The sequence below is a fragment of the Erythrolamprus reginae genome, chromosome Z, assembly GCF_031021105.1.
Source record: "Erythrolamprus reginae isolate rEryReg1 chromosome Z, rEryReg1.hap1, whole genome shotgun sequence".
Taxonomy (NCBI): domain Eukaryota; kingdom Metazoa; phylum Chordata; class Lepidosauria; order Squamata; family Dipsadidae; genus Erythrolamprus; species Erythrolamprus reginae.
The window spans coordinates 134393538-134414394 of record NC_091963.1 but is presented as its reverse complement, the minus strand read 5'-3'; the positions used below and the strand labels follow the sequence as shown (position 1 = coordinate 134414394).

General features: G+C 40.0%; 1 protein-coding gene across 3 annotated transcripts in view; it reads left to right on the top strand.

Annotated features, from left to right (window-relative positions):
- Positions 1–19834, top strand: part of CCDC106 (coiled-coil domain containing 106) — a 62224-nt gene extending 42390 nt beyond the window's left edge. The window contains exons 1-6 of one of the 3 annotated variants that reach the window (XM_070728179.1): positions 8098–8180; positions 9621–9726; positions 12322–12444; positions 13053–13220; positions 14353–14553; positions 17856–19834. In XM_070728179.1, coding sequence (XP_070584280.1) covers positions 9657–9726; positions 12322–12444; positions 13053–13220; positions 14353–14553; positions 17856–18268 — 975 coding nt within the window. In that variant the 5' untranslated portion in view covers positions 8098–8180; positions 9621–9656 and the 3' untranslated portion in view covers positions 18269–19834. Of the gene's footprint in view, positions 1–8077; positions 8181–9620; positions 9727–12321; positions 12445–13052; positions 13221–14352; positions 14554–17855 lie in introns of those variants that run through there. The other 2 variants (XM_070728180.1, XM_070728181.1) reach the window with 2 other exon arrangements.
- The last annotated feature ends 1023 nt before the right edge of the window (positions 19835–20857 follow it).

Genomic DNA, 20857 nt, shown 5'->3' with positions numbered 1-20857 from the left:
CTATCTTTTCTAAGCGTCTAAGAATCCTAATAGAGGAAGCGAAATCAAGGTGTCCCGGTTGCGGCTCCTTCCAGCGCAGGGAGAATGACCCATTCTGGAAGAAGTTTTGGAGTATTTTTTCCCCTTCTCTTGAAATCCAGCCAGGAATTCATTGTTTGGGATGAAATCCTACGGTACCTTATCTCAGTGTTTCCCAATCTTGGCAACTTGAAGATATCTGGACTTCAACTCCCAGAAGTCCCCAGCCAGCATTCGCTGGCTGGGGAATTCTGGGAGTTGAAGTCCAAATATCTTCAAGTTGCCAAGGTTGGGAAACACTGCCCTATCTACCTTCTATTCATAGGGCGCTTCTCTTCTAAGCGCAAATGCAAAAATTCCAGATTTCCAGAGAATTTTTTCTTTTAAAAAATGCAGACTACATGAGCCAGGACTAATACTTCGGTGACTCTGAGGAAGTTGGCTCCCTCCTCTCCCTGATAGACTTTCAAATATTGGAAGACTGCTATCATGTCAACCTTGGTCCTTCTCTTCTTTAGACCAGAAATTTTCAGTTCTCACAACCATTCCTCATAACCCTCCAGTCCCCTGATCAATTTTGTTGCTCTTCTCTGCATTCTTTCTAGAGTCCCAACATCTTTTTTTTGTACTGGGATGACCAAAAAGCAGATTCCAAATGTGATCTCTCCTGTGCAGTATAAAGTGATATCACTCCATGGGATTTTGAAAGTATCCCTCTCTTAATGCAGCCTAGAATTAGAATTAGATATCCTAGAGGTGAAAATGGATAAGGAAATTCAATATATACTGTAATAATGTACATACTGAGAGCCACTAGAATGCACAACACTGGAAACACTGGAAGAGCCGAGATGGAACAGCAGGTAGAGTACTGTACTGCAGGCCACTGAAGCTGATTGTAGATCTGTAGGTCAGCGGTTCATTTCTCATCACTGGCTCAAGGTTGACTCAGCCTTCCATCCTTCCAAGGTGCATAAAATGAGGACCCGGATTGTGGGGGCAATATGCTGGCTCTGTTAAAAAGTGCTATTGCTAACATGTTGTAAGCCGCCCTGAGTCTAAGGAGAAGGGCGGCATAAAAATCGAATGAATGAATGAATGAATGAATGAATAAATAAATAAATAAATAGGCCAATTGCCCATCAGATGTAAAAATTATTAGTAAAATACTGTAATGCGACAAAATGGATAAATTGATAATGGATCTGGCCCGTGGATGCTTAAATTTGATCCATGGGGTTTGTTTGTTTATTTATTTAATTTTTTATGCCATCCTTCTCCTTAGACTCAGGGGGGCTTACAACATGTTAGCAATAGCACTTTTTAACAGAACCAGCATATTGCCCCCACAATCCAGGTCCTCATTTTACCCACCTCGGAAGGATGGAAGGCTGAGTCAACCTTAAGTCGGTGATGAGATTTGAACTGCTGACCTACAGATCTAGCAGTCAGCTTCAGTGGCCTGCAGTACAGCACTCTACCTGCTGTGGCACTCTGGCTCTTTCCAGGTTACCCTGGAAACAGAAAGGACTGGCCTGCAGTGTTTCTGCCAGCGAAAACAGCTCACAAGGCCCTCCTGAGCTCCATTTTTGCTGGCAGAGGGTTGCAGGAGGCCATCTGCTGAAAATGTAGCTTGGAAGTCTATTTTCACTGGCAGAGTGCTTGGGCTACCACAGGCGCTCCCTGACATGAGTGACATCATGCTGGCCATGACCCACCAGCACCTTTGAGGACAAACAAAACCTTGATTCTGCCCCCAATGATTTTGAGTTTGACAACCCTGAACTACCATGTTTTCCCCAAAATAAGACCCTGTCTTATATTTTTTTGTATGCCGCCCCAAGTCTGCGGAGAGGGGCGGCATACAAATCTAATTAATAATAATAATAATAATAATAATAATAATAATAATAATAATAATAATAATACTGTAATAATAATAATATTTTTGAACCATGAAATAAGCACTTGGCCTTATTGTTATGCAATCAAACGCCCAATTGGGCTTATTATCAGGGGATGTCTTATTTTGGTGGAAACAGGGTAGATGGCATCATCAGTAAATAGTTTGTTAAGAACTCTCCTTCAGGTTTTTCCTCAAACAGCAGTTTGTGAGGTAGGTTGAGCTGAGAGAGATTCACCCTAAGGGCTTCCGTAGCTGAGGGTGAACTTGAACCTGGGTCATCCCAATCTTATACAGGTAGTCCTTGTCTTACAAAAAGTTATAATGGCACTGAAAAAAAGTGACATGATTGCTTTTCACAATTATTTATTATTTAATTTAATTTCTATGCCGCCCTTCTCCTGAAACTCAGGGTGGATCACAACATGTGGAAATCTAAATAAAATTCACCGATTAAAATCGCCATAATTAAAAGTTAACAACAGATTCATCCATCATCCATCACACATTCAGATGACATTTTCTGGTTGACAGGACCTGGAGAAGGCCGACTTTATGGGACTTGATCAGTCATTGAGATGTATGAGGCAGAAGACAGTCCTGTAAGTAATCTGGTCCCATGCCATGTAGGGCTTTACATGTCATAACCAACACTTTGAATTGTGTTCAGAGACTAATCAGTAGTCAGTGCAGTGCACTTAACAACCATTGCAGCAACCTCATAGTCACATGAGCAAAATTCAGATGCTTGGCAATGGGTTTGAATTTATGACACATCCCTGTGTCATGTAATCACTTTTTGCAACGTTCTGACAAGCAAAGTCAATGGGGAAGCCAGATTCACTTAACAATGTTGTTAACTTAACAACTGCAATAATTCACTTAACAACTCTGGCAAGAAAGCTTGTAAAATAGGGCAAAATTACTTAACTGTCTTACTTAGCAATAAAAATTTTTGTCGTAACTTGAGGATTATCTACAGTACTGACCAGGATTGTCAAATTTCCAGCCACACCCATGCTTGGTTTAGTGAAGGACAAAAAAGCCCCGATATGTCATGCAATGTCATCATGATGACATGAGTTTGACATCCCTGTACTAGACCGGGGTAGGCAAAGTTGGCTCTTCTATGACATGTGGACCAACTCCCAGAATTCCTGAGCCAATCATACCAGCTCAGGAATTCTGGGAGTTTAAGTCCATTTGTCATAGAAGAGCCAATTTTGTCTACCCCTGTACTAGACCATAACAACTATACTACACTTGCTAAGTATTAGACTTAATAAAGAATATTTGTAGCTCAAGGTTGAACTATGAAGTCTTTGGTGCTCTCTGAGCTTAGTTGTTTGCTTGCAGATGTTTAAATATCTAATTAGAAAGCATCATATTCAGTGCTTATTATTTATTTATTATAGTTATTTATTAATTAGATTTCTATGCTGCCCTTCTCGAAGCGACTCAGGGCGACGTACAACATTGTAAATAAACATAATATACACGAGAAATCTATTTATTTTGAAAGACATAGGCAAGTTAGTAAAAATCTAAAACCCCTTTTGCAATTATCCACATCCATCCAATTCAATCATTTATTAGGCTTAATAGAATGTCCTAAATAAAATAACCCAGGATTGCAAACATTAAGGGAAGGCACCATAGCTTTGTTCACAGATTTCCTTTAATTGCTGAAAATGATCAGATCGCAGCATTGTCACATCCTGAAAAACGTACTGTTTTCTAGCTTTTTTTCAGCTTGAATAGTGGTTATCGGGCAATTCGAGGTGATTTTCATAAATCTGTTTCCTCTTCAGTAAGTAAACCACCCGCGTAGCCACCATAAGGGCAGAAACCTTTAAGGCAGCTTGATTAGTTAGCTTCCTACGGAGAAGAGAAACACATACCTCTAAATGAATACAAACAGTTTTATCTCCCTCTGCATTCAGCCTTTATTCATCTATGACAGAGGCCTCCAACCAGGGACCAGTTCCATGGGGAGGTTTGTCAATGGACTGGAGTGGGCATGCTGTTTGCATCTCACGGATGGGACTTTCCTTGTTTGTGTGGACCAGTTCAAGTCCATGGACCAAGGGTTGGGAACACCAATCTTTGATCAACTTTCTTTACTTATTGCCTTTAATGGATTTTGCTTCCATCCAAACAATTTCCAGGCTAAATGCTTTGCTCCATCCTGATTCAGTGGCTTTCGGGGCAGTGGTGAACATAGTTCCCTCTAAGCGGAGCAGTGAGCAATCGCTCACTTAAAAATCATCATCAACTCAGAGTTTTCCAAACCTGCCCAGAAGCCGAGAGGGAAAGAGTGAGAGGGAAGGAGAGAGAGAGGAAGAGAGAGAAACAGATAGAAAAAAGAGAGGAAGGAAAAGAGAAAGAAAAAGAATGGGAGTAAGGAAGAGAGAAAGAAAATCAAAATCTAGTTTGAAACTAGCTCAACTATTTAAGTGGCATTTTGATATTGATAGAGTTGCCCTATTATGAGCTCACTGTTATAGACACACAGTACAGTATTTTATTTTGAAATTATCTGAGGCAAAACAGGGTGGGTTTTTTATTTGTTTGTTTTGTTTGTTTATTTGTTTATTTATTTATTTATTTATTATTTCTGTGCCGCCCAGTCCCAAAGGGACTGCTGCTCAGACACTATACTTTTCCGCCCACCCCCCAAAAAAATTAGAGGGAACACTGGTGGTGAAATCCATTTTTTAACTACCAGTTCTGTGGGTGTTGCTTGGTGGGCATGGGTTGGTGGGCACGACAAGGGAAGTATACTGCAAAGTCTCCATTCCCACACCACTCCTGGGGGAAGGATATTATAGTCTCCATTTTCACCCCACTCCTGGGGGAAGGATACTGCAAAATCTCCATTCCCACCCCACTCTGGGGCCAGCCAGAGGTGATATTTGCCAGTTCTCTGAACTACTCAAACTTTCTGCTACTGGTTCTTCAGAACCTGTCAGAACCAGCTGGATTTCACTCGTTTGGGGGTGATCTATATGCTTCAGCCTACATAACTTTCTTCTACCAATGAAGTGATTTCAGAATATGGTGACTGTGGCCTTGCATCATGTTAACCATAAGGTAATTTATCTGTGGCTTAGCATATTATGTAAACAATGTCCTTTATGGTTTACCATAGTGTGGGAAACTAGCAATTATGGGTTTGTCAAGAAACCATGGTGAAATAAAATACGTTGAGCATGTCTAGACACAATGCAAAGAGAACAAGGTTCGTTTGTAATGTTTGTTTCTTTTAATTTGAAAATAATAAAAATATTTTTTTTAAAAAGGAGAGAACAAGGGGGAAGAGGAAGGGATTTCAGCCAATTGGGGAACCTCTATTACCCAGCTTATCTTAAGAACCAAAGCAGGATAGGGCTTGGTAAATGCTTGGAGCAAAAACCAGTAATGATGTTGATTGAATTATCCATTCAGTTCCGAGTCTCCGGAGAGGGGCGGCATACAAATCTAATAAATTAAATTAAATTAAATTATGTCCAACTCTTGGTGAGTCTATGGGCCAGGTCTCTCCACATCTTTCAACCTTGCATTAATTTTTTGAATTGTTCTGCGCTCTGGCTGGAGTCACTTTGATGGTGTCCAACCAGTGTATTCTTAATGGCCTGGTTGAGAATACCATAAACAGCCAAGGAAACAAACAAATGGATTATTGATCAAATGAATCCAGAGGTCTCACCCGAGATACAGATGATCAGACTCCAATTATTCTACTTCAGGCACATGATACAACAATCTAACTCTCCAGATGTGAGAAACTGATTATCATCTGGGCTGATGGTTCCCTGACCCCTTTAAAAACTCTTCCCAGTCAGCTCAACTGCCCAGCAACCAGAAGTTATAAAAACCCAGAAAAACAGCTGAGAGTGGTAGGTGTTGTGCTGGAGTAATTTTGGGTGGGAGGGAGTGGTTATAGACCCACTAGAAACAACCTAGGGCTAAGAGACAGAAATATTATTTTTTGGCAATAGGGCTCACAAATTATAATAGTCTAAGTAATAGGAAGTGGCAATAAACTGTGAGAAGGAACTGTGAGTAGCGTGCTTGTTTGTGGATTGCTAAAAACCAAGGGGACTTGTGTTAGCCCTCTGAGTTTTTTAGAGCCAAATGACTTTGAATACCGATAAAGGAACCTGTGACCCTGGAGAATGCCCCAACATTGGGAAAAGTGGAAGGAAAGGGAAGGACAATCAGCAGCAAGGTGGATGGACTCAGTTATAGTGCTGATAGGCGCTTGGAAGATTTGAAAGACCAGATTAGGAATAGATTATCCTGGACCAAATCTGTGTGGTCAGTTACAGTCAACAAACGGATGGCACATAATTATTATGGCTAGGTAAGGAGGCAGTAGAAGGAAATGTGGTTTTAAATGTGCATAAAAAAGTTCTACCACTTTTTAAAATCATCTATTCCCTGTGAATTCCAACCATTGCCCCTTTATTCACTATATTTTATTTTCATTTTATTTATTGTATCCTGCCTCTATTTTACAAATAACTCAAGGTGAGAAACATCTAACACAGTCACTCCTCCACCACCAATAACAACAACCCTGTGAGGTGAATTTGGCTGAAAGAAGGTGACTAGCCAAAGGTCAACCAGCTGACTTTCATGGCTAAGGTGGGATCTTTCCTGCCATGGTTGTTAAGCGAATCACTGCAGTGTTTAAGTTAGTAACACGGTTGTTAAGTGAATTTGACTTCTCCATTGATTTTGCTTGTTAGAAGAGGTCACAAATGTGGCCCTGGGATGCTGCAACCTCCATAAATACCTGCCAGTTGTCAAGCATGCCAATTTTTTTCACTTGATCATGGGATGCTGCAAAAGTCATGTATGAAAAATGGAAGACACCTTTTTTAGTGCTGTTATAACTTTGAACATCACTGAATGAATGGTTGTTAGTCGAAGACTAACTATATAGACAAACAGACTGGATCCTTGATATTTAGTTGAGACATCTTGTTACTTAAATCAAGGAATGTGACATGTTGAGCTTAAACACTGGTTAGAGGCATCTGGACAGAGGTGAGCAAAGTTTATCAGTAGCATAGCAAAAATGTAGTTATTTGTTTATTTGTTTGTTTGTTTGACTTCTATGCCGCCCAATCCCAAAGGACTTAGGGCGGCTTACAAAAATAATAATACAATTCAAAAGATACAAAGCAATAAAAGAAGTTGAATCTAATATCTAAAACTAACCCATGGTAAAACTCATTTATTATAAAAAGACAGAATCACATATATACAAACCATTCATACAGTTTGGCCATGAAAGATGTACAATTCATGGCCCCCAGGCCTGCTTGCAGAGCCAGGTCTTCATGGCCTTATGGAAGGCCAGTAGGGTGGGAGCAGTACAGACGTCACGGGGTAGTTGGTTCCATATAGCCGGAGCAGCCACAGAGAAGGCGGTCCTACCAACCTGCATTGCTTAGTCAATGGGACCTGGAGGAGGCCAACTCTGTGTGCTTATTGGTCTCTGGAAGGTATGCGGCAGGAGACGGTCCCCTAGATAAAAATCATACCCAGGGTAGTTGATTTATATGACAAAGTGCTATAGGTAACATGCTGTAAGCTGCCCTGAGTCTAAGGAGAAGGGCGGCATAAAAATTGAACAAACAAACAAACAAATAAATAATGAAGTAAGATTATCTACCTACTAATCGATTATGGGTTTCAAGTGATGGATTTGCTTTGTGGGACTATGTGACTTAGTTACCAATCAGCAATTATCTCTTGATTTATGTGTTAAATTATATAAAAATAATTCGGCCTGATTTCTGGTGCACTGCTTGGGTGTGTAACCCTTTTCTGCTTCTGTACAGAAATAGAAGTTTTACCTTTAGGCATCTTCACACTGGCTTCCCTACCTAGCCAGCCTTCTTGGCCTACTCTGCCCTCTTGATTTCTGACAAGCTGGATGTTTAAGCGACTTCTGTGGAAAATACAAGTGTGGAAGGTGAGAAGATATATACTCTTAATGGCTCATTCCCACATGCCTGGAGTCACTTGTGGAGGTACCTGAAACGGGCGCTGGATCTTTACCACCACTGTAGGTTTTACACACATCGTCGCCACCACCCCAACTTTCCCAGCTTAAGGCCGTTTTGCTCCTCCTCGGCTCCGCCTCTTCACGCCGCACTTTACAGGAGCGCCCCAGCGCCGCTCGCCTACCCGAAGCACCGGCTTGGGATGCTCAGCTGTGGATGCGGCCACCTGGGCGAGGAAGGTAAAAAGTTCAGGCGGCTGGGGGCTGACAGGAGCGGGGCTGCAGGTCGGCCCGTCGCCAAATCGGTTTCCACTCAACGCTTTCCCGCACCGTCTCCGCTTCGAAGAAGCGGTGCGGGCTTCCCTCGAGACCAGTTCGGCGAACAGCCCAACCTGTCGCGCTCCGGGCGCACCGGCGGGAGCGCGCGGGGGTCCTTTGGCGTCTCCAAAGTGCTGGCTGCGCGTCAGCCGCGAGATTTGGAGGAGCGGGTTTGAGAAAAGAAGGGAGGGCTTCGTCGCAGGGCAACAGCCGGGGCCATTTTGAAGTAGTAGTAATGGACTCTGGGTTTTCTTTGCCAAAGGCCTGGTTTAATGGAGAGAGGGGAAGGGGAAGGATGCTATGGATTCGCTCGCCTAGGGCACTTGATTGGCATCGTCATGCTGTGGCAGGAGTTTGCTGGAATCGGGGGATGCAGAATCGTAGGGAAGGGGGATTTGGTTGGGGCATGAATTAACGAAGTCCCATTTCCCCTGAATTAGAGGCTGGACTAATTGGGTGCTCCTTAGAGGTGTGTCACAGGTCCCCTGAGTAGGTTCCAGATGCTACTGAAAAATAACTTTCTGACTCGTCTGTTTCACTAGCACCTATAAAACTACTTCCCCCCTTGATATTGCTTGCTTTTAACTTTTAAATTGACATGGTGCACTGGGGAAGGGGTAGCTTGGGAAAGGGGAGTTAGTTAAGATAAAATCCCCTAATTTGGTTTATTCAGAGTCTTTTTATGCTATTACTTTTCATGTATACTGCTCAAAAAAATAAAGGGAACACTTAAACAACAGAATATAAGTCCAAGTAAATCAAAATTTGTGAAATCAAACTGTCCAGCTAGGAAGCAACACTGACAATCTATTTCATTTTGTTGTCAGCACATTCAACTTTGTACAGAACAAAGTAGTCACTGAGAATATTTCATTCATTCAGATCTAGGATGTGTTATTTGAGTGTTCCCTTTATTATTTTGGGCAGTGTATATAAAGCAATAGATGTAGTAGTAGAATTCTTTATTGGCCAAGTGTGATTGGACACGCAAGGAATTTGTCTTTGGTGCATATGCTCTCAGTGTACATAAAAGAAAAGACACATTTGTCAAGAATACAAAGCAATATTGCAGTGCTTATAGAAAAACAACTAGTGATGTATTTTGATTGTGTTGATTAATTTGAAAGTCACTACAGCTAACTTGACTTACGAATACAATTGGAACTAGAATTTCCATTCAGCTGCGCAGCGCTGGAGGAAGCAAACTGGTGGCGAGGTACGTTAGAACCCACCCCTGCCTTGACTTTGAGTTGACTTGGAAGGAAAATCTGGAATCGGAGAATGGAGAAAGAATTCTAAGAATGGAGAAAGGAGGGATGCGTGATCCCTAGCCCTAGTTATAGCTGCCATTCTGTCCTCTAGGTTGGAAATACTCATCTCACTCGGGGAGAGAGGACGATGAATGAAAGTAATCATCACCAGCGAGCAGGTGTAGATAGGGGTCACTGCAGAGTTGGAGCAAAGCAAGGTGTGTATATTGGCTGGGCCTGAGTTAGATTTTCCCGGGATTGAGACAGTCCTCATGGAGACAGACGCATGCTAGTTAGCTTTGCATTTTACCGACATCAAGATGAAAATCTGAATCCAACCCACTGTTCATATTGCTGCACTAAATCAAACCCAGATTTCTGGCTTCTGCATGTACTCATTAGATACCTATGAAGCTCTTCATAAGAACATTGATTCTGTTCTTAATCATGATTAGCCATGATTCGCTGAATAATCATTAGGGTAAACGAAAGGTGGCTGGATTCTTATCCCCTAACCCAGTGATTTTCAACCTTTTTTGAGCCACGGCACATTTTTTACATTTACAAAATCCTGGGGCACACCACCAACCAAAATGACACTCTAACACAGTACATATTATACATATAGTTAATAATATAGTTTCTAAAGGTATTTATACTCACTTAGTGTGAAACCTGGGCCTGTTTCGATGAACACAAAAGGGATATCCTGGCAGGAATGGTAGTTTGGAGACCCATGTTTAATTTCCCTATGGCACACCTGACCATGTCTCATGGCACACTAGTGTGCCATGGCACACTGGTTGAAAAACACTGCCCTAACCCACAAACTATCGTTTGCAAACTACATATAGGAATCGGCTCCTCTGGCTTGGAGAAGAGGCTTTATGACTTAGCATAATAAAGAACCCAGCCATAAGTTTGTTCGTTTTTTTAAAGAAATGGGCATCTGTAGGGGAACCCATTTCATATATTTTGCAAGTAATATCAAAATATTTCTGATCAGCAGCATTGCCTAAATTTTAAAATTCTAGAAATACCATCTGTATAATGACAATTCTTTCTTTTTTATGGTAGAATCTCAGATTGTCATGCCTAGAACTAAAAATGTAGAAATGATAGCATGGGAAAAAGTTTTACAACACAAGATACATATAGCAGACTGGGAAAGAACTTGGACTACAATAACTAAAATAACTCTCTCAGCTGCATATAAAGAAAACTACTATAAACTCTTTTACAGATGGTATATCCCTCCAGCTAGGTTAGCAAAGATTTACCCAACATTACAAGATACATGTTGGAAATGTAAAAACGAAAAAGGCACCTTTTTTCATATGTGGTGGTCATGCCCTAAAATACAAAAAATTTGGAAAATAATTCATAACTGGCTCACTGAGATAATCAAAGAAGAAATAGAATATACCCCAGAAGGTATGTTGTTAGGAATCTGGAGGAGACATTACTCCAAACAAACCTTACTTCTTATAACCCATATATACACAGCAACAAGATTAGCAATAGCACAATTATGGAAGAACGAACAGACCCCAGCGGAAAATTTAATAATAGATAAAATATATAATTGTGTGGAAATGGACGAAATTACTAATTCAACTAAGAGAAATAAAATCAACAAATCAAAAAGAACATGGCAAAAAATGGCATGAATGGATTCAAAAGAGAATATAGAAATAATATAATAACAGGCAACAGTACAATTGAAATGAACGACAGATACCTTGTAAATATTTTTATTTATCATTCAGGAATTGTAATAAATATTAGACAACAAATGTATAAGAAATAATGCACACTAATGATTGTAGTAGGTTAAAAAATAATGTAACTCACTAACAAAGAAGGTTTGTGATCTGTCAAAACAGAACAAAATGTGATCTGAATTTTCTTCAATGTGAATATATAATAAAGAAACTTAAAAAAAAAAGAAATGATAAAGTGCCACACTTCCACAGTTTCCTGAATAATTTACTCAATATGACCCATAAACATGAATTGTTATTACACAGTTGTGTATATTTTCTTGCCTTTTGAACTCTTTTATTTAGCTGCTAGTGAAAGTCTTTAACCAGGAATATTTTTATAGTTCACCTCTGCTTAGGACTTCATGAACTATTCATATGTTCATATGAAATTGTGCTGAAGTTCACCCCCCTTGCTAAGCGATATTATTATTTGCTTGGCTTGAGGGTTCTGTTATGTGGACCTGTTATTAAGATGTGTATACTGTTGCCTGAAATATTATGTAAACCATATGATATAGATTAGATTAGATTAGATTTATTGGATTTATATGCCGCCCCTCTCCGCAAACTTGGGGCGACTCACAACAATAATAAAAAACAGTACATAATAAAAATCCAATGCCCACCAATCTAATTACAGTTTAAAATTAGTAATTTCCTAAAACAATCCCAATATATATAAAAAAACAGGCACACAGTCAATCAATCAACAACACAACATGGGCAAGGGGGAGGTGTTTTAGTTCCCCCATGCCTGACGGCAGAGATGGGTCTTAAGGAGTTTACGAAAGGCAGGGAGGGTGGGGGCAGTCCTAATCTCGGGGGAGCCGGTTCCAGAGGGTCGGGGGCCCCACAGAGAAGGCTCTTCCCCTGGGTACCGCCAGGCGACATTGTTTAGTCGACGGGACCCGAAGAAGGCCGACTCTGTGGGACCTAACCGGTCGCTGGGATAGGCTGTAATCGAACAAGCCATAGCTTAGTATGTTGAACCGTGTGTATTCCAAGTTTCTTACATTTCTTTCCCTTCCCCAATATTTATTTTTACAGTGAAAGAGAATAATGAAACTTGTGAACTAGCCTTACCTTTGGATGACCCATGCCAAATGGAGTCCCAGACACAAACTCAGCATCAGTTATATTATAGTCTGAGCACCCTGGAAAATTTTGAAGGTAAGAAACAATGACACCTTCCCCTTTTCAGCAAGTTAACATCCTTTAACTGTGTCCTGGACCATGTAGGCAGAAGACTTCAAGGCAGGGGTGAAAACCAATAAGTTCTGACAGATTCTGGAGAACCGGTAGCAGAAATGTTTAGTCTAGAGAACCAGCAAATACCACCTCTGGCTGGCCCCAGAGTGGGGTGGAATGAAGATTTTGCAGTAAGTTTCCCCTGGAGTGGGGAGGGAATGGGAATTTTGCAATATCCTTCCCCTGCCATGCCACCAAGCCACACCCACAGAACTGGTAGCAAAAAAAAAAATGGATTTCACCACTGCCTCAAGGCAATCCATTTCTGGAACTGGAATGTGTGTTCCGTTTTCTCCCTGATTATGACAAGTCTGGAAAAGCACCCCTGTATTATCAGCCACATCATGGCTAAACTTCTTGGCCTGATTCACAGTGCATTCTAAGAGAATGATTGGATATCCCTACAAGACACTGAACTAGGGACTGCCAAACTCTTTCAGCCTTTCCTAGAGCTTTGCACAAACCCTGTTCAGCATGTTCTATGAATAGAACCCCATGTTACGGCTTTGCTTGTGTCTTGAATGTTTCAGAGAGGCCAGCTCCTTCATTGACCCTGGTGACCAATATGAAGACCCAGTTACATATGGCTCTAGAAAGGAACTCTTGGCTGCAGAAGAGAATTGAAGATCTGGAAGAAGAACGAGATTTCTTGCGCTGCCAGCTAGACAGATTCATCTCTTCAGCCCGCTTGGATTCTGGTAAACGCTCCAGAGGCTAGTGGAGTGGTTTTGCTGGATTGGTGGGAAACATTTTATTGGAAAGAACAATAATCTGGAAATAAAGGGAGGGGTGGAGGATGAGTGCCAAGACACTTTGGCTCTTAAGAGAAAGGGGGGAACAATTTAGGATAGGGATTGACCGTTGAAGTAGACTTGAAGTAAGAAGTGGGAGAGAAGTAGAAAGAAGGTTGAGGGAAGAGAGCAAGAATCCCAGCGACCGGTTAGGCCCCACAGAGTTGGCTTTCTCCGGGTCCTGTCGACTAAATAATGTCATTTGGCGGGACCCAGGGGAAGAGCCTTCTCTGTGGTGGCCCCGACCCTCTGGAACCAGCTCCTCCCGGAGATTAGAACTGCCCCCACCCTCCTTGCCTTTCGCAAACTCCTTAAAACCCATCTCTGCCATCAGGCATAGGGGAATTGAGACATTTCCCCCGGGCCTATACTGTTTATGCATGGTATGGTTGTGTGTATGTTTGCTTTTAATAATGGGGTTTTTAGTGTTTTTTAAATTATTAGATTTGTTGTACATTGTTTTATTGTTGCTGTGAGCCGCCCCTAGTCTACGGAGAGGGGCGGAATACAAATCTAATAAATAAATATTGGGAGGGGAGTGATATGATATAAAGGGGGAAAGAGGCAGTAATTCATTTATAAAAAGTGCAAATTAAGATACTGGTCCATGTACTATTAAACAGAAATGTATAACTATATGTATTTTGTTAAGAATAAGGTATAGGTATGAAAATATTTTGGAGAAAAACAATAAAAACTGTTTAAAAAAGTAGATATGAGACTGGCTGGGAATTCTACATGTTTAAATCTACACATCTTCAAGCCACCAAGGTTGAGAAACACTGCTGTAGATAATGGGTTTCATCTACATTGTAGTCCAATCAGGGACAGTTCTGACTTAGGTTGATAGACATTGAATTTAGCTGCACATAAAGAACCATAGGCTGATTATTACCCCTATTAAAATACAAATGTGATATGTGACGTCACACTTTTGTGATCTGGAGGAAATTGAACCGAATACCCAGGTGAATATTCTTGAGTTTCCCATCTCCCTAGCCAGGTGTGATTCACCTAGTCTTTTTCTCTTCCAACATAGATGATCACTGCTGCAACAAACAACTACCCCGAAGATCAGAAATACTGGAAAGCCAAAATGGGGACATGATGGATGATGACAGCATCAGCTCCTGGATGGCCACCAGCCCTGAAAAAGGAGGTTTTGTGGAACACAAGAAACTTAAAGCAGGGTTGAACCGGCAACGCTTTGCCAAACCTAAAATCCGAGAGAGGCAGAGAGGTAAGTAGCGAGGCTTCAAAGGTTTGGCATCAAAAGTTATAGCATTGTCTCAGAATAGAGTAGAGTATAATAGAATAGAATATAATTCTTTATTGACCATGTGTGATTGGACACACAAGGAATTTGTCTTTGGTGCATATGCTCTCAGTGTACATCAAAGAAAATATACATTTGTCAAGGATCATGAGGCACAACACTTAATGATAGTCACGGTACAAATAAGCAATCAAATCATATGAGGAACCACTCAATATAAGTTGTAAGGATCCTACAAGCAACACAATTACAGTCATACAGCCATTTGTGGGAGGAGATAGGTGATGGGAACGATGAGAAGATTAATAGTAGTGCACTTAGTAAATAGTTTTGACAGTGTTGAGGGAATTATTTGTTTAGCAGAGTGATGGTGTTCGGGGAAAAATTGTTCTTGTGTCTACTTGTTCTGTTGTGCAGTGTTCTATAGCATCTCTCAACCGTATCAATTTTAAGATGCATGTATGTGAACTCACAGAATTCCCCCAACCAGCATGCAAAGACTGAGCAACACTGAATTATAATATTGCCGTTAATGTGATTCTACTGTACAGATAATCCTCGATTTACAACCATTCATTTAGAGACCGTCTGAAATGACGACATGACCAGTCCTCATATTTATAACCATCATAGCATGTAGCATCTCCATTGTCACAAAATTCAGGCCCTTGGCAACTGGCATGTATTTACAACAGTTGCAATGACCTGGGGTCATGACACCACCATTTGCAACCTTCCCTGCCAGCTTCTGACAAGCAAAGTCAATGTGGGAAGCTGGATTTGGTTAGCGACTATGAGATTCATTTAACAACCACAGTGGTTTGCTTAGCAACCATGGCGAAAAAGGTCATAAAATCAGATGTCGTGCACTTAACAATCACCTTTCTTAGCAACAGAAACGTTGGCCCCAATTGTGGTTGTAATTTGAGGATTACCCATATAATAAAATAATAATTTGCAAGCTGTGTAGCACTTCCAATTAGCACTTCCAACTACTTGCTTTCATCTGCCCATTCGGACTAGATATTTTTAATTTTTAAAAATGTATTTGTTTTAGTATATCCTACAAATCAAAATGAATGAATTATTTTCTCCACTGCTAAACCCTTAGCATTTTCCCTGTAGTCTCACTAAATAAAATTACTTTCTTTTTCAGTTCCATCAAAAGTGGGTCTTTTTCCTAATCAAAGTTAATTCCTTAACAGCACTCATTATTCTTTTATTTACATTTTTCTTTCTTACTTTCTTACATTATTCTCTTACTTATTTTTAAAATAAGAAGTAAATGGTCAAAAGGCACCCAGAGAAGTTTATATAAGGCAAGTAGAAGATAGTTATTGCCATCACAATCTAAAAAAAAGTCTAGCACAAAGGGATAGGAAAAAGGAAGCAAAATTAAAAATATATATTAAAATTTGAAATTAGATTTAAATGTACTGTATCTAGTTTGAATGGGACATTAAATGGTACTAACTACTCAGTATTTCAGGCAGGGTACTGCTGCCATGCTTTAAATTTCTTTGAGCATTTTTTTCTTACTAGATTTAAGAACAAATATGATTAGAGTTCTCATATAGACACAGATCTAGTAGACAAGCCTCTATGGATGAACAGGTGTACATATTTTTTCTAAATTTTTAGATTTGATGTTCTTTTCCAGAGACTTAAAATTTTGCATTTTCTATTAGAATAGAGGTTCTTAACTCTCCCCCCGCCCCCCAGCAAACACCCATTCTATTGAAACACTTTATCTTTCTCCACCATTGAAACTATTTAGCCTAGAGCATCAATTACCTGACATAACTCTTCACTTTGGGTAAATACTGTCTCATTGTGCAATATACCATAAATACAATTAAAACCTCCATGCAATTTAAGTGAAAAGACAATAACGATGGAAGTAAGAAACTGCTCTATTGCAAATCCATCAGCAGATGAAATATGAGCATATATTCATTTCAATATTTTCCTTTTATAATTAACAAAGCGTATTAGATACATTGCAACTTATTTATATCCCAATTATTATTCTGCATATGATTCAACATATCTAAAACTCCTTCCTCTTTTTTTCCCTGCAACAATTGGCAGAGTTTTAATCGATTTGTTTAATTAATACATTAAACAATCCCCATTTATGATTGCAAAGAAAGATTGGAAACAGCAAAAGAGCATGTTTCTAAGCTTGACATGAAATAGGATTGTTCTTGAGTGATAATACCTACATTGGGAGATGCTTTTCTACTACAGTGGCAGTGAGAGTATGGAAAAGAAAATATATACAGGAGAAATGCAACAACTATCAGTTGCTAGGTAATATGTATGTGTAGGTGTGAGGCTTAGTCTTCTATTTTTGGATTTTTTGGGGGGAAGCATCTCATTTGTTGCTATGGGGAAAAAATCCTGAAATAGACAATTTTGTTCAACCAAACCTTTACAATATTATAAAATAGATTTTATGATATTATAGTATAGGCCTTTTTATTTTTAGGAAAGGGAGAAAGAAGGAAGGAAGGAGAATCTAGAGCAGTGATGGCAAACCTATGCACAGGTGGCATGGAGAGCCATATCTGAGGGCACGCAGCCTTTTGGCATCCTAGCAAAAAAAGCTTTGCCATCACTGATAACAAGGATTTTCACAACAGTGATGCCAACTTTGTGTCCTCATGTAATTGAAAGAGATCTCTTGTTAAGATGTATAGAAACAGGAAATTTTAATTTAGTTCATTCAGATCTTCTCACATCAAAGCCTCTAGTCTTAGCAAACAGATATCATCTGTTCTCTGCTCTCCCTCCCCTCCTCTTTCCCTCCCCTCCCTCTTTTTTGATCCATCCCTAAACTACTCACCATCTTATTTCCTACTATTTCTGATCTTGACAATTGTGTTATATCCCTCCTGCTTGACTTTTCTTTTCTTTTTGCAATCTATCTTCTCTGTCTTTGTCTTTTCATATCTCTTGATGTTTTCAACTACAAATGTATACATATATATTTAACTTGATCCCTGATTTATTTTCTGCTCTTTGCCTTGCCTGTCCTGCTGATGTATGCGGCCTATTATAACCCTTCTACATCATGTCTGCTTCTTCATCCTAACTTGTTGCTTTATTGCCTTAATGGCAATTTTTCATTTTTTTTCATCTTGGCTTTCATGTCTGTTGTTGATGAGGTGCTGTTCTTCTTTTCCTGAATTTTGCTGTTCAATTACATTGCTGTTGTCTCTATCCTTCATGGCATTGTCCACCTGAACCCAAACTCACCATAGTCAAGGATGTGGATGGAGTCCTCTGCCGGTACAAGAAGATCCTGTACACTTTTCAGAAGATGCAAAGCATGAGTCGGGCCTTTGAACATCATCAGGTGGACCGTAACACTGTGGCCTTGACCACCCCAATAGCAGAGCTCCTTATTGTTGCTCCTGAAAAATTGGCGGAAGTGGGTGAGTTTGACCCATCTAAGGAGCGTCTGCTTGAATATTCCCGGCGATGTTTCATGGCGCTAGATGATGAGACACTGAAGAAGATCCAGGCCCTCAAAAAAAGCAAGCTTCTACTGCCCATCACTTACCGCTTCAAGACGAAAACTGAGTCTCCTGGCGCAGCTGCTGGCAACTGTGTCCCCTCTCCTGTCACGGCCCCCAAGCAACTTCTGCCAATTGCTGAATGCTATAAGCGATGAATCCTCTCCTGGAGCTACTGCTAGAACCTATGTTGCCAGTCCTTTGAGCTCTTTCTCTGTATCTACTGCCCCATCCATTACGCACCAAATTTTTACAGTATTCCCTTGAATTTTCTACCATGATGCACAACAGCCTCCTACTTTTTCCTAGGTTTAAATATTGGATGAACCCACTGTTTCACAGGGAAGGGCTAGTGTATCTTTACACAAAGGGCCTGGGAGTGACTTCCTAGGATTAATTGACTATAGATCTGCCCATCTATGCTTCCCTTTTTCCACAGCTACCCGATTGTTTTCATTCTCCTTCCTTCCACCTGAGAGTTTGACCAGAGGAGAAACAATAGCAAAGGAAGAGTTGGCAGTCATAATATGTCTCATCCCACAATCAATAACATCATGGATTGATAGGTTGTAATTGTTGCACAAGTAATTTGAAATATCTAACATGTTAGTGTTAGCATTTAAACTTATATACTGCTTCACAGAGCTTTACAGCCCTCTCTAAGTGATTTACAAAGTCAACATATTGCCCCCAACAATCTTTTTACCCACCTCAGAAGGATGGAAGGCTGAGTCAACCTTGAGCCTGCTGAGATTCAAACTGCCAAATTGCAGGCAGCCGGCAGCAGCAGAAGTAGCCTGCAGTACTGCACCATTGCGCCTGTTAGTTTATTAACTGGTGGTAATTATAGTTTTACACGTAAAATATAATATAAAACCCCAATTTTTTAAAAAATAAACTCCTGTCATTTGGGGTAAAACGTGTATCACACAAATGATATAACAAAATGGTAAAAGTTTGCAAAAATATCTGTCAGCAGCAATATGTTCCCAACTTTGCTGGTTAGGCTAGTTTGGTCTTACCTTAAGGGCAGCCACCTAATAGTTAATACCAGTAGTAAGTTAAATAATAGTAACCTGAAGGAGAGGAGTTGCCAATTTAGAGCCAAATCACTCCAACCAACAGAAGTTATCCATTTCTAAACTGGAAGAAGGAAGATAAAGTTGCATGATGCACTTCTATAGTTTTACCTCTTCTTGCTTGAAAATGTTCTTGAAAACATCTGAGCTGTTAGTAGATGCTACTGGTACTGTATCAATTTCATTTTTTGCTGCTGTTGTGGTTAACTTTATTCCATTTTCTCTACAGTGTTGCTATGATTGGAAGAATTGCAGAATTGACCTGCTTCTGCTACTATTTTCTCCCAAAGATATTCTCACATCTTGAGCCCTTACCACATTTTTATCTCATAGTTTTAGAAGGTATTGCCTAAACCCTACTCCAAGTCCTCAACTGTATTTTTCTGCTGACAATTTTACCCTTCCCCCCCCTCTCAGTATATTAATGAGGAGGAGTATTTGAATGCAAGGACTTGAATTACTGGTATATCTTACTTTCCTTGAGGACACTTCCTTTTTATTCAGTGTAATTAGAAAACTGTTCCCACTATATGTGTAATTCCTTTCTCTCCAATGCTTTTTCTGTGTTAAAAAAAGAAATCAAAAAGAAAATATTAAACATTTTATTAAAACACAATTTAAATTAAAGAGAACATTTTCATATAACATTCTGCATCATGTATTTCTTTTACACAACCTTGTATAACACATTACAAAATGGGACCAATTTATAGCCTGGGAATACAAATGTATGTTGTTGTTGTTGTAAGCCGCCGAGTCCAGGAACTGTCAGAGAATGAAGGAAATTGGACCTCTCCACTCTCATAGTGCACTGTTAGAGTGGAGAGGTCCAATTTCCTTCACTCTCTGACAGTTCCTGGATTACATTTGGACTTGTTCAGTTGGTTTTCCCTTGGTAAGATGGGAACACTGGCATAGTAAGTTCAAGAGACAATTTGAAATTCAAAGAAATGGGGAAACTTTCATGCTGTAGACAAAATTTAGCTAGATTTTCAGGGAAAGTCTCCAGGTTTCAGAAGCTTCAGGAACATGTCTGCTTCCCTTCAAAAATATTAAAACCACTAGGACTGATTATGTTTCCCAGTTAGGACAATTAAATGTCTGCAAGAAAACAAGCTCAGAGAATACCAAGGACCATTCATATGAAAGCCATTATCTGCCTATAGTATTAATTAGCATGATCTTTATGAAAAAGAAAAAAATAGCAATGCTTTTTATGTTGGAACAGTTGACTTAAGAAAGAATACTGTTTACGAATTATATTCCTACACTGCATTTTGGTAAAATAAACAATAATAATAATAACAACAACAACAATAATAATAATATAATAAACAATTTATTAGATTTGTATGCTGCCCCTCTCCGAGGACTCGGAGCTGCTCACAACAAACAATACAATATACAAATCCAATATTAAAAACAATATTTAAAACCCTTATTAAGAACAATCATGCAATCCAAACAAATCATACATAAAGCGGAACAGCCCAGGGGTATATTAATTTCCTCATGCCTGGCGACATAGGTGGGTTTTCAGGAGTTTACGAAAGGCAAGGAGGGTGAAGACAGTCCTAATCTCCGGGGGGAGTTCATTCCAGAGGGTTGGGGCCGCCACAGAGAAGGCTCTTCTCCTGGATCCCACCAGATGACATTGTTTAGTCGACG